We start from the raw sequence: 14,563 nt of genomic DNA, 5'->3' as shown, positions 1-14,563 counted from the left end.
CCGTTCCGTCTGTCACAATGATTCATTTTCTACTAAAACAGCACGTGAAAAGCTGCTTTAGCTTTATTATTACGCGAAAACATGTTTTGTTTAACTATGAGAACTTGTTATTGTGTGTACGACTACATGTTACGTAAAAAAGGATCAGCGGGCCGCTAAAGTTGGGGGACAGGCGACAAGATTCGCGCTCGCTTTGAAACAGTTGGTCGTCTGTTCTTGCTTTTCTTCCCTTGGTCATGCATCGTGGGTGAGTAAAGATGTAATATGCGTGAATGGAAACATTTTACGAAGATTTTACTTTGAAAACGCGTTATTTGCGTAGCCATATCCACGTTTTAGACGAAGCCTCTTACAACACCAGCCAACACGAGCCTCGCAGACACATATACCGTCATTCCCATGACGGCACGGTGCCCCCTTAAGAAACTCCCATAGACGGTGGCGCCAGATTACCCTCTAGGTGTTATAGTGAGAAACTCTATGGTTCAATCAGTCAGTCAATCCGCGATTCATCCAGTCAGTCACTCCACCGGACAGTCACACCGCATCACTCTAGCGAGTAACGTCGAAGAAGCGAGCGTCGCCACCTACCCGCACGTCGTCCAGCGAGAGGAAGGACGTGTGGTCGGCCTTGGGCGTGGGCGACCACTCGCTCCGGAACTGAACCACGTTGAGGTTGAAGAAGAGCCCCGGCCGCACCAGGTAGGCGAACCACTCGATAGGCGCGAAGGCGAACGGGGCCCGCTTCTCGAGGAACACGGCGCGCAACTCGAGCGTGTACGCCTCGATGGAGGCCGCGTCGTCGCCGCAGAAGAGCGGCACCACCCGCAGGCTCTCCAGGCCCCCTCGCACGTCCTCCACGCTCTGGTTGCAGACGCCCACGTTGAGCGTGGCCAGCCCGATGCACATGTTGCTGGCCTCCACGGCCACCTGCGATGCATGCGCACAGAGTGCTGGGCGGGTCGGACGTGGCTTAATAATAATAATATTTGGGGTTTTACGTGCCAAAACCACTTTCTGATTATGAGGCACGCCGTAGTGGAGGACTCCGGAAATTTTGACCACCTGGGGTTCTTTAACGTGCACCTAAATCTAAGCACACGAGTGTTTTCGCATTTCGCCCCCATCGAAATGCGGCCGCCGTGGCCGGGATTCGATCCCGCGACCTCGTGCTCAGCAGCCCAACACCATAGCCACTGAGCAACCACGGCGGGTCGGACGTGGCTTAACAGCCGGCAGTTAAGTGACACACCATGGACAACACTTGAAGACTACAATCTGAGAAAAGTTTACACCCTTTGGAGTGTATATTTGCCACACAACAATAATCGTCATTTGTCTTACCCGCATTTCCTTTCTTGAAAACGCTGCGCTCGTTACTTTCCTGTTGGGAATGCTATGTCATGCTGATAACGCGCGTGCCGTTCGTTACGAAACGTACCGGGCTCGCGGCGGTCCGCCGGCTTCGTTCATGACGAAGTTTATTACAGAGTTGATCGGAAAACGGATGGGACGGCCACTCGTGCGTTCCCCCGAGGAACTGGCAGCGTTCGACGAGCGGCGGCGAGAACGCGCCCGTGAAAGGGCTCGCCATCGACGCGCAGATCCAGCCGTTAGAGCCGCCCAAACGCAGGCAATTCGACAGCTTAGAACGACAGAAAGCTGAGCTAGTTGGTAAGGATTCATTATGCAAAAAAGAGATGAGGCGTGCAGACAGGACACAAGAATAGAGAAGTGGACAAACACGAACGCCGCGTTCGTGTTGTCCACTTCTCTACCCTTGTGTCCTGTCTGCACGCCTCACCTCTTTTTGGCATAACGAATTCGACAGCATCGAGGATATCCCGAGCTGAAGGAGCTGGAGGCTGTTACGACTTTGCACCGCTGCCACCACTATTACGACTGTGAGGTGGTCCCGTAGCGCTCGTCACCCGTTCCGTGACAGAGCGTTGGTAGCGAAGACTCCGAGTCAGGCGTCGGAGAGAATAACGAAAGGGACTTTATACATTATATACAGGTCATTATACAGGACAAGATCGGATCGACACGGGGGCCGAGAGCTCACAGCAAACGCGGCTGTTCCCGCACGGCGACATCCGGCGAAAAACGCGTGACACATCTCACTCCACTCGAGAGCGGCACTCAGCTCCCGGTGGGTCGGCGGATCCGGTTTTCCAGGCGGCGGCGTCGCAGCTTATAATGCCCCGAGAAACCACTGTCACTCAAACGGCCCAATACAAAGCCAGCACTCGACAGTCGTCCGAGAGGTCCAACCAGCGACCGCGCTGGCCCCCCGGTTCAAAGTTGGCGGGCGCGGTGACCTCCAGGCAAAGGGAGGTACGGCGCCAGGCTGTCTGGCACTTGGTTGCACGTTTGGACATGTCGCTCGCCGATACTTCTCCGCAGGACACCGCTGCCTGACGGCTCAGCATCTTGACTTGTCAAGGGAGAATTAGGGCGCTTTGCCTTTCGGCGCAGCCCCAGGTTTGTCCAAAGGGCGCTCGCAGGATAAATTCTGCATCTTGTAGATTCGGAATCCGGGCTGATGGTAATGGCACAACAAGGCCGAAGCAATCCAGCACCGTTACCCGTGGCTTACATAAGCGTGACGAAGGTCAGGTGCACGCAGGACAAGCTTCGCTTACCCCCATTTTCCGGTATAAATATGGGGAAGGGTTGGTCTTTTTTTAAATGACGAACTCCTTAACCCCTGCTCCTCACCTCTCCACTACTCCCCCCTTTCTTGCTTAAAAAACGAGGGGCGGGGCAGTTGGGGGGGGGAGGAGCTGTTATGGTGGTATCGGCTCTGGTATCTTAGTGACGCGCTGGCACCACCGTTTCATAGCTCGCTGTAAGCATACACCACGCAGAAAAGATTCCTGCGTTCAAACTGAGGAACGTCGAAGCCGAGCTGCGCATCGTGAGATTTGCTTTGGACGTACGCTCGGCTCAGTCAGCTCCTCTCCGGAGCCGTTCAGCATATATATTGCAGTGCGTTCGTTAAACGCGGTGCCGTTGGGCGCTCCAGGAAAAAAAGAACACCGCGCACTTTACCTGGTTGGCAGTGTCGATGACGCTCTGAATGTCTTCAACGCCGAGCGGCCTCTCATCGTCCAGCGACCTCTGCTTGACCTCCAGAAGGTCCTGGTACAGAAGCACGTGGTCGCGGCTCAGGTGCTGAATGCCCGCGGCTGGCGCCAGCAGCGCTTCCATGGTGGCCTGCAAGAAGCGTCCGAGCACGATGTTGCACCTTCAGAAGTTAAGATGAGTGCTTTCAACGAAAGAGGTATCCAAGAGCCCAGGCTGTCACTCTGAACGTGCAGACTTGGCACTACACGCGACGTGCCCACTTATACCAAAGTGGTGCAATGCGCTTTTACATCCCGTAATAAAGTCGGAGCATCATACACGACGACATGCGCTTTAGGCGCCATACGCCATCTATGAACAGCAAGCAAAGCTCGCCTCGAGCAATGAAGCGGCCCATCGCGACACAAGGCAGTGTCCCGACAAAACGGATGCAGCGTCGCGAGTACTGGGCACCGCCACCCCCCTTCTTTTATCTCTTCGTACCTATATAGCGCACGTCGCTTATAACGAACCTAATATTTAACTGATTACTTTTATCAATACACGAGCGCGTATAGAGACCTGTGGGTAGCTCAACGCGGCGGCATAGCTGCGATATTTCGCTCCCATTGCGAATTCGTTATATCGAGTGTTACACAGACCTTGGACGAGCTAAACACAACGGCGTCGTGGACGCGCTATTATAGTCCTGGGCGGCTACTTCGTTACATCGAGGTCAGACCGCAACACAGTTCTACCTGCAGCGCGTCCAGCACGATCGACGACGTCTGGGACGCGCTCCAGACCCCTTAATTCGTTACATCGAGTTCAGAGCTCGGTATAATCGCGCGCATCACCTGCGGCGTGCCCAACGCGACGGCGTCGTTGATGCGCTCCAGGGCGTCCTCGAGGTCGGCCTCGCCGTCCTCCGCCGCGTTCGCCTCGTTCACCACCTCCTGGATCTCGGTGTGCGTGAGGAAGCCGTCGGCGCGCTCGGCCAGCGCCGCCTTGAGCGCCGCCAGGTACCGGTCGTGGCACTGCGGCCGCACGTCGGCGATGTGCGCGTGCGGGTTCTCGAGGCAGGCGGCCGCGTCGAAGCTGCCGCTCGCCTTGAGCGCGAAGTTGACCTCGGCGATGGCGTTCAGGATGCGGACGCCGCCGACGAGCTCCTCGTGGCTCAGGTTGTGGCCCGCCTCGCGGCGGATGAACGCGAACTGGTTGTGGTACAGGGCCGCGGCCAGCGGGTACACGCCGGGCAGCCGGGCCCCGGGGTCCCGCAGGGCGTCCAGGGTGTCGTCGGGCCGGCCGCAGTCCAGGGACATGTTGATGGCCTCGATGGCCGCCTCGAGCAGCGTCTCTTCCTCGACCTTCTCGTTGGCCAGCTGCACGGCCACCTGCAGGTCGCTGCGGGACAGCGCGAAAGGGTTGTTGTTCGCCTCGGCGTCCTCCTTGATTTTGGCCAGGACCTGCGTGGGACGAGATGGAGAGAAAGAAACGATGACGTCCAAGACGGGGAAAGGAGGGGAATCGGGGGTCGAGGTTTAACTGCCGTTTTTTTTTTTTTGCAGCTTTGTTTGCAAACGTGACTTATATATGAGCAGACGAAACAAGCGTGGAGTGTGTTAGCAATTGATTTCCCTCTTGCTCTGACGCCGCTCTCAGATGTTTGCAGGTTTCGCTTTTGCCAAGGAACTGTTGTAAATTGGACTCGGCAGCGTGCATTTTATCTTGCCTTGGGAGAAGCTTTGACGCTGTTAGAGCCACTTTGTTCCCGAAATAAACGTTGCGGCAGCACTGTCGCATCTTCATGACGTCACGCCTTGAAGATTGAGTACTGGTTCGTACTGACCAATAACCGTGCGCACGCCAACAGACTTTTCCTATACAACATTTACTTCAAGAAATTCTGGCGCTTGCGATCGTTCGGCTATATAACATATGAGAATGATGGGTATAGTACATGGCTTTGGCTAATCTTCAGGCTTGTGGCTTCAGACGTTTTTTCTGGCATTATACTTGTTGCGCTTAATTTTCTAAATTTGAAAGCAATATCTTTTTTTTTTCTAGACGCTTGAGGGCAACAAGCTTGTGCGAAAGTGCAAAATTACTGCGAATCGTTGCACTTAGCACGTAATAATTAGTTCAAAATGATCTGTTTGTGAAGTCACAAAGTCGACTGAAACCAGAAGTACAGGAATTCTAGGCAGACCCATGTAACTACTCGTCGTTCCCATGCACGCTGGGCTGTCAAGTTCGCAGCTCCACAGATGGACACTGGCGCTAGTTTTCCCAAACGATTTGTAAGAAACTCTGTGGCCTGCGGGACTGGTCCGCCGCCGCCATCTTTATCGCCATCGATCTTGACACCATCGCACCTATGTATACGTTCTCATGTCTATACACCATTTCAAAACCAACTTGCAGTGCAGCGAAAGCTACGAGGCGTGCAAGGGCACCGACAGTGTCACCACTGTGGCTAGTATCGACATGAGCTGTTCATTTAACCAGGCGTCGGCCGTAAGGCAGATAGTCTGCGAAGAGCTGTACACGAAAAACGAAACGGCACGTATACGTTGCCATGCCTGATGTCTCCGACGTCTCCTTTCTCCAAGCCCCGGCTACTTCTCCACCCCCGGATCTGTGACATCCGTCGTTTACCGTAGTTAAACGCCACATAAACGTTTCTCTATCTCATAACATACTAAATCACTGCCTTTAATACGCGGCTTTTTGTATGAAAGCGACAGCAGCCTGGCACAGGCGCGGATTGATAAACGTTGCGGGGTTGACACCGTGTGCACGTTGGCTTCCATAGCTTTGATTAGCTCACGCGGGCTCCGCAACTTTCGCCGCGGCCATCATCGCCATCGATCTTGAAGCCGTCGCATACGCTCTCATGTCTATACACAGTCTCTAAAACCAACTTTCAGTGCAGCGATAGCTACGAGGCGTGCAAGGGAACCGACAGCGTCACCACTGTGAATAGTATCGACATGAGCTGTTCCTTTAACCAGGCGTCGGCCATAAGACAGACAGTCTGCGAAGAGCTGTCCAGGAACGTGTCCGAACGTTGGCTCCCATAGCTTACGTACTAATACGTACTAATACTAATACTAATAATATTACGTACGTAATATTAGCTCACGTACGCTCCGCAGCTTTCGCCGCGCACTGCAAGAAGGGTTAAAAAAATTAAATTATGAGGTTTTACGTGCCAAAACCACTTTCTGATTATGAGGCACGCCGTAGTGGAGGACTCCGGAAATTTCGACTACCTGGGGTTCTTTAACGTGCACCTAAATCTAAGTACACGGGTGTTTTCGCATTTTGCCCCCATCGAAATGCGGCCGCGGCCGTGGCCGGGATTCGATCCCGCGACCTCGTGCTCAGCAGCCTAACACCATAGCCACTGAGCAACCACGGCGGGTTGCAAGAAGGGTGTCGCGAGACGGGGCATCGACCAGCGGGCGCACCTGGAAGTAGGCGGGCACGTTGTCCTCGACGATGTCGTGGACGCCCAGGTCCTCCCTGGTGAGCAGGAGTTGGCCGAAGAGCGCCACGTCGCCGCGGTCCAGGGCGGCGTCGATTTCGGCCAGCAGCACGTTGACGTTCGTCTCGAGGACGTAGCCCTGCACCTCGGCCAGGCTGAGCAGGCGCTCGTACATGTCCTCGGACTCGTCCTCGCCGCCTTCGAGGCGCCGCATGGCGCGCTGCCCCAGCTTCGAAGCCTTGGCGCGCTCCAGAACCTCGTGGTACCTGCCGTCGAGCCCGCGAGGGGGCGCGCCCATCGTTAAACACGCTTGGTCGAGGAAAGCGAACGCGCGTTCCTTACGAACTTCGTTATACATATAAAAAGTTGCGTTTCTATTGCGTTTCTTGTTTGTTGACTTGAGTAGAAGCTCTGTTGGGGTGCAGTTGCACTTCGTGCGTGATTTTTGCGAGAGATGTCGACATCGAACCGTTCTCTTCCCGCGCGTGTCGACACCGACGTGAACAGAACCGGTTCTCATGCTTTGCACGCACTGACGTATGCTTGAAAATCGTTTACTTGCCCTTGCGATCACATGAATGGAAGGCGTTTCCCGATTGCGTTGTCGCGAGTAAATCTGAAAGTGGCTTTGAATGTGCACTGCAGCCTCGAGGCGCTCAGTGAGAGACAACATTATGACATAATAACTTTCACTGCAATATCTTACTGTCACGACGTAGTCCCTCACTCAGCCATTATTTTTTTTACGCCATGTATGGCATACTCCACTGTTTCTGATACGTGAAACGTATTAACTACTAATGATTACTTAGACTTTTAGGCGTTTGTTAACTGCTGCAAACTTCTCATGTGCTGCTTTCTCGTTTTCTCTTACAACCCCGTCCGCCTGCTTGGTCTTGCTGTAGATAACAGTATACATGTTTATAAACTAAATAAAATCAAACGAACACGAAAACCACCGATAACGACACATGCACGAAATACAAGGAGTATGCAAGACAAGTTAATTGTTGGACTAATTACTTTATTGTTGTTGTAATCCCAAGGTCTCACCATGCGCATGCGCACCAGCACAAAGGTACGCTACAAGCACCAGGTACTACACACGCCACTCAAATGTACCATCATACTCGTGATTTTAGACAAGCATATTTGTCTTCAGTTAAGCCTGAAAGTACGCCTGGCGCAGGTGCCACTATGCTCCTTTATTTATTATCATTATTATTTTGAATTCATTAGTATGCGCGGCCGGCTACCAGTGACGTCATGACCGACGTCTTTTGGACGTCAGCATCAGGGTGCTTTGAAAAAATGGCTGTGGCTTAGGTAAGGTTAAGCCCAGGATGCGAAGCATACTAGCCTTTATTTTAGTTGTTGAACCACTGTTTAGCCTGGTGAACTGCTGTTGCTTGGCTATATTTGGTTCGGCTAGACGAAGAAACAACTCATGCATTACTTCTTCGCCTTCAAGAGTGGAACGCGACAGCGTTCCCGTCGACCCGCCAAGGGGTGTAAGACAATGGGCTACAGGGCAGCGACTACGCGCCCCGCATTGGACGCGGTGAGCGTCGAGCAAAGCAGCGTTCGGCGCGGCAACGAAATGTGCGCCTGAGCAAGAGACGCACGCCTTAGAAACAGCGCGTTTCTAAGGCAACACCGCATTCACTAGAGGCGCTTTTGTACCGCTTTGAAGCGTTGTACTCGTGGCTCAGTGGTAGCGTCTCCGTCCCACACTCCGGAGACCCTGGTTCGATTCCCACCCAGCCCGTCTTGCAAGAGTTGAGCCAAAGCCACTTCTCCTCTGTCGTGACGTCACGGTGTCACGTGATTTCATGGTCACCGCCGCGCCTGAGGAGCTGGGTTGAGCCCTCGTAATATGCTTCGCATAAAACAGCACGCAGGACACAACCCACGGTTTATAAGATACCTCACGACACGACTCGTAAATTACAGAAGTCCACGGTGAGCGGACGGGAGTCGCGTAATGGCGTACCTGAGCACGTTCTCCGGCCGCACGCCTCTGAGCTGCGCGGCGGGGGCCGAGAGCGTCTCGAAGAGCAGGTCCGCCTCGCCCTTGTCGATGGCCGTGTTGATGGCGATCACGGCCGAGGAGTCGGCGCTCGTCTCCTTGGCAAGGATGCCGTCGATGAGGCTGAACGCCGGCATGGTCACTTCGGCGTTGAGCACCAGGCTGCGCCGGACCTGTCCGCAGCCATTGGAGCTCGTCAAGCTCAACCCATAGAGAAAGGAATATTGTTTTCTCAACCCGTCGTCATCGTTATCGTCATCAATAAGCAGCCGTTGGAAGCACGGAGGAAGGAAACTAAGGAGAGGCCCTACCCCCACCGCGCGCTAGGAGAAAAGTGTGACGGAAATGACGTAGTAGGTTCTCATTTTTTAGCTGCTTTTTTATTTTTTTGCTGTATGGCCACGCCTTTTGGGCCACAATGGCGGCGTTGTTCTGAGTTTGAGCGCTCACACGTGTTGCTCTGCTGGTAGGTTTCGTGCCGTGGCAAAGGCGCTGTGTGGGCGGGTTGGCGTTAGTCACCGTGTCTTGTTGCGCCGTGTTACCTGCACCGTGCACTCTGCCGGATGTTGCGCGAGCGCGCGCGCTCCGCGCGCGAAACCACGCGCAGCGCGGCGTGGTTTCGCGAAAGATGTAAACAAGAGAGGAGGCTGGCACAAAAGGCGGAGCATCGCCATGAGCAACGCCAACTTCCGGCTTCACTTTTGCTTCACAAAGAGTGACGTCAGGGCCTCTCCTTAGTTTCCTTCCTCCGTGTTTGGAAGTCTGCGCTGGTACGCTGTTTTGGGCATTCTCAAATTCTGCCGTGCTGTCGACTCCGCCATCTTGTCATCTCTGATTGGCCCACAGGGCTGCTTCAGCCTTTCTGTTTGGCTCGAAATCCCTGCCCCCCTCCCCCCCTCCCCCCGCCCCGTTACAGAATTCGACGACGTGGTGGTACTTGAGGATGTCCAGAACAGCACCCCAGGTACCGCGCCCATCAGCAGCGTGCATTTTCCTCGTCGTACCTTGCTCAGTTGCCAGAAAGTTATGGAGTGTAGCCAACTAATTCCTACACTAATGTTCGACCACGGCCTCCGAGACCAGGATGCGCGTGCGGCGCGGTGCACAATCTCGGAGGCCGAGTTTCACGTAAGGAAGTTTCAGCTACAGTGATCATCATCATCACCATCAGCCTATTTTATGTCCACTGCAGGACGAAGACGTGGGATCGTTCCCCACCTGCGGCAAGTTGTCTTTTTCATCCACTTTCATTGCCATTAATCTATCATTTCATTGATTCAGTTAGTAAGTGCAAGTGATTTCCCCTATGTTGTCCTTGGTGCCTTTGTTTGTTGGCTTCTCATGATGCGACTAATAAAAATCGGGCGGGAGCTTGCACGCTCGATTCCCACCTCCGCCGGGCACCCACATGGTTCTCAAATGGGCACAAGTGTAAACCTGGCCTGGCGTCTGGCTTTCTTCAGGGGGGATACGCTTGGGGAAGGAGCTCAAGCCCTAAATTCCCGTCGAAACCCTCGTGAGTGAGCGCACGCACGCACGCACGCACGCACGCACACACACACACACACACACACACGCACGCACGCACGCACGCACGCACACACGCGCACGCACACGCACGCACACACGCACACGCACACACACAGTGATGTTTAAGCCGCTCCCATGGGGCGTGCGGCGCGCGGTGTCGCTCCTAGCGGTAGAGCATCCGCCTCGTATGTGGGAGGTACCGAGTTCAAATCCCGGTGGCGCCGGAAACCCACCGGTATTTTTTTTTTCTCTAATCGATAGAGATGTTCGCTGGCCTGGTTCTCGGCTTTCGTGGGGTCACATCTCGAATAGGGGGCCCCCAGTAGAGATTTCACGAGTTGCCCCTGGGAGCCGCTGGTTGTCCAGCCACAGACGGCCTTTGTTGAAGAGCATCCGCCGCGGCTGTGGGAGGCAGGTGCTGCCGCCGGGCACCTACCGGTAAAACAAGTACAAGCGCGCTCACAGCCTGGCGCTCGGCCATTAGGGGACCTCAACGCTTGCAAAGGGGTTTTCCTCCTCGACCCGAACTTCCCTCGATGGATGCATTTGGGGAGCCACGTGGGAAATGGCCGCCCCCAAACACCACTTTTCTTTTTTGTGCTCACGAGGGTTTCGACGGGAACTAAGGGCGCAGGCTCCTTTCCCATGCGTACACCCCTGAAGAAGGCCGAACGCCAGGCCAGATATACACTTGTGTCCATTTGAGAACCGGTAAGTGCACCTTTTTCATTTTCTTTTTAATTTGGATTGTTCCATGAAAATGCTATGTGACTTCTCCCTTATGTATACCCCCATGTTGATGGTCTTTAGGGGTACTTTGAATGAATGAATGAGTGAATGAATGAATGAATGAATGAATGAATGAATGAATGAATGAATGAATGAATGAATGAACTGTGACAAGAGAACGGTCCAGGTAGATAGGTCGGCGCCGATCTATCTACCTGGACCGTTCTCTTGTCATAGTTCATTCATTCATTCATTCATTCATTCATTCATTCATTCATTCATTCATTCATTCATTCATTCATTCATTCATTCATATATGGCTTGGCAAATCAAGGAAACGTGTGCGCGTGCGGCATTTTCACGACTGGCGATGTTCGAGGTGGTTTTCGGTTATGCCCGCGGCACAAAGTGACCACCAAGGAAGTAGACGCTTTGTAATATTTAAACAGCCCATTTGTACACTCTTTCTACGCTCGAGATATGTCCCGTACGTTGCAATGATGCTGTACAGGTGCGCACATAATTAAAACACGCGAGCCGTGGAACTGTATACCAATGCCACCCAGCAGCCTCAAGGCTGTTGACATCGGGGTGTAATTCGGCCACAGCTCCCGTGTTCAAATTGCTTTGTTCGCACCTGGACCCACGGGAAAGGTAGTAGGCTTCGCGGCAACGGAAAACGTTGATTCAGCCGCTATGCCAACCGGAGTAAAACCATCTCTCTCGACAACAGTGATGTTGCCACCGGCTTCATAAAAACGCATAAACAAACTTTAAATTAAACCCCACTTTTCAATCGTGGCATTGCCAGTGCTTGTAAGAAAAGAAAAAGATGCACTAGCGGGGATATAAAAATAACGGCGGTGCAGGAAAGGGCGCTGGCAAACATCGCACATGCGCTCTACCATGCATTCATCCCATACGTGTTACAGCCGATGGCCATATAAGGCAGTCAGAGAAATCGGCGGGGTGCTTATGCACTTATCGCCTTCTTTTTAGATGATGTAAGCTTTATGGATTATTCTACATTTTCCTTACCTGTCTGCCCACAGCGCCCTTGCATACTGTGGTTATATTTTTAAACGCCTTCCTTTTCCTCCTAAGGTGTTTTTTTTTTCTTTTATAAGAGCTGGAAATGCCGACTATACCCTCCAACAAGCCCAGCTTGCAGCTTTAGATGTCCCATTTTTCACGGTACATTCAGAACTGACACGGTCTTCCCGGTCCGATTCCCAGTTACCGCTACAGAATTCTTCCTCGAGGAAAAACCGGAGGCGCTGACAACCCATCACAAGCATTTACAAAGCAGCAGCAAACATTGCCGGGCATTTAGGGGGCCGATGATTAATTGTATCGACCCACGTAAGCCCGCATTCGGTCATACTGCCTCGTGAGCCGGCCTACTTCATTTTGCTTCGACACTGCAGCGACGAAGAACGGAGCGGGTGCGACTCGTGTAATGCCATCGCATTACAGAACCGATCGCTCAACTGTGTGTACCACGATCTCTCGACGACGCCTTTCCTCGCGCACGAAACAGCAACAATCGCGGCGTACACCCGGCCACAAAATATTACGGACCATGAAATTTGAGAAAAAGCGGACTATCTCCAATACCTCGCCACGCAACCTGGTATTTGCAGTTCCGGCATCGGCTAGAATATGTTAAGAACATTTTCGTATACAGTTCTACTGGCTACTGCTATACAGGCTGCTTGGAAATTGAACGTTTTCTGTGATCCCGTGGTCCGTAAACTTTTGTGGCCGGGTGTATACACACCACGTTGACGCGCGCATACCTGTTCCACCTCTTCGTCCGAGAAGTGCAGCTTGCCCATCAGCTTCTCGATCCTGGGCGCCTTGCCCAACTTGAACAGGTACAGGCTGAGCGCGTGCAGGCAGTAGATGACCTTGGGCAGGTTCTTCTTCTCGTACAGGTCGAACGGGTCCGGGAAGAAGTGCTCGGGAAAGCCGATGGCTCGCATCGCGTTCAGCCAGTGGTTGATGTTGTCCGTGTGCCGGAAGCACAGGCCGCGCTCCCGGTGCACGCTCTGGTCCGCGTCGTAGATCTTGCGCAGCGGCACCTCCGCGGGCGCGAAGAAGTGCGACAGCCGCGCGAGGTAGACGCCGTTGCGGAGCGACTCCTCGAGCCGGGTCGCCGACGGCATCTCCTCCTCGATGCACGAGGACAGCCACTGCCGCGTCTCCTCCAGGTGGCACAGGTACAGGTAGGCCATGCGCAGCTGCCGCTTCTCGTCCATCTCGTCCGAAGAAGGGCGCGGCTCTTCGTCGTCGCCGTCGGTGGGCATGGCGGCGTCGCTTTCTTTTTTTTTCCGCGTACACTACTACTATACTACAACGCTCGCAAAAAAGTAGTACTACTACGCGCGTGCTTCGCTATCGGTCAGGTCAGCAGGCCGGCGCGACGTCCCGGCGAACCGCCATGCAGACGTTGGAACGTACCGGGAGCTAGCCGTCCTGGACTGGCAGACGGTCGTTCGTCTTCGCGAGGAGCCGCAGTGCCGGTTTGAATTTGGTGGCGGGGCCAGCGAGACGGGCAGCGTTAAACATCACACACACGCACCACAAGCACGGCGTTCCTTTCTCGCTGTTTGTCCCTTCTTTACCCTCGTTCTTCTTTATCTGATTCGCTCCATCGGCATCTCTTGCGAGAGGTCGCGCAAGATTACGGACACCCGGCGGCTGGCGCTGGGCCGGGCTTTCATTGGGTAGGCAGTGAATCACGTGACGAGAAAATGTTGGCCGTATTTACAACAAAGAACAGTATATATGTACAGAGACCATCCCCGTAGTGGGTACGTGCCATGTTCGAGGCACATCAGCAACAACTGTGACCTGCAAACTGCGAGACAGCGATGGTGGTCGTACTGCCGCTGAGTTCGATGGAACGCGGAATGCTGCACGAGCAAGTCGTGTTATTCGGCGACGATGAACCGCAGAACAGATAACTCCGTTCAGAACCTTTCCCGAGATAAGAGCATCCATTGCCTTCGCAACGTCCTTGTTTTCGTTCTACGTATACGCAATCCCTACATACACTTCAATTTTCTTTTGTACCTTAGGCAACCATTTAAAATCAGAAAACGGCTGAGAATGGAAGGGGAATCGAGAGTGACAAAAGATTAGATGAAAAGATGAGATAACGAAATTCGTATGTACAACGCAGCTTCGGCTGGCGAAGGACAATGGTAACGGGATATGATGATGATGATGATGTCCTTGATGAATTTGGCGCTTACCCACTCGCGGGGATTGGCCAAGAGTCGGGCAGACTTTGCTTATGTGTTCAGAAAATGGAGGTAAAAATCTAAAATTTTGTTACATGAATTGAGGCGAGGGAAAATCGAAACGGTTCAGTAGATTGTCATGCTACGTAGAGGAAAAAAAATAATTGTCTATAATATATCAATGAGGCAATAGAGGAGGAATGAATAGAATAATACGGTCATCAATGAAATCGGTCTGATTCAATAATAAATTTTTTCTAAGGCGAAGCCCACATTCCTGTGTGAGTGCCCAAGCTCAGACGCTCCGAAAGACAGTAGTACCGGAGTGTTCAATGGCAGGTCAAGCTGTCGCACTGTAATTTCTGATGTCATTTTCCTCATGGAGGAGAAACGCCGGCATTCCAGTAGGTAGTGCTCAATCGTCTCTAATGCATTGCAAAAATGGCACAATGGGGATATTGCCAGACC

The 14,563-nt window shown here is 53.2% G+C and overlaps 1 protein-coding gene across 1 annotated transcript in view; it reads right to left on the bottom strand.

Annotated features, from left to right (window-relative positions):
- The window catches only part of LOC139048872 (ras GTPase-activating-like protein IQGAP1), a 32,986-nt gene extending 19,246 nt beyond the window's left edge, over window positions 1-13,740 (bottom strand). The window contains exons 1-6 of the mRNA XM_070523767.1: window positions 12,647-13,740; window positions 8,553-8,761; window positions 6,543-6,825; window positions 3,927-4,535; window positions 3,055-3,219; window positions 592-930 (exon numbers count right to left, since the gene is read on the bottom strand). Coding sequence (XP_070379868.1) covers window positions 592-930; window positions 3,055-3,219; window positions 3,927-4,535; window positions 6,543-6,825; window positions 8,553-8,761; window positions 12,647-13,156 — 2,115 coding nt within the window. The 5' untranslated portion in view covers window positions 13,157-13,740. The remainder of the gene's footprint in view (window positions 1-591; window positions 931-3,054; window positions 3,220-3,926; window positions 4,536-6,542; window positions 6,826-8,552; window positions 8,762-12,646) is intronic.
- Between the last annotated feature and the right edge of the window lie 823 nt (window positions 13,741-14,563).

Source organism: Dermacentor albipictus, chromosome 8 (assembly GCF_038994185.2).
Source record: "Dermacentor albipictus isolate Rhodes 1998 colony chromosome 8, USDA_Dalb.pri_finalv2, whole genome shotgun sequence".
Taxonomy (NCBI): domain Eukaryota; kingdom Metazoa; phylum Arthropoda; class Arachnida; order Ixodida; family Ixodidae; genus Dermacentor; species Dermacentor albipictus.
The sequence above is the reverse complement of the archived record's forward strand: the minus strand, read 5'-3'. Positions and strand labels throughout refer to the sequence as shown.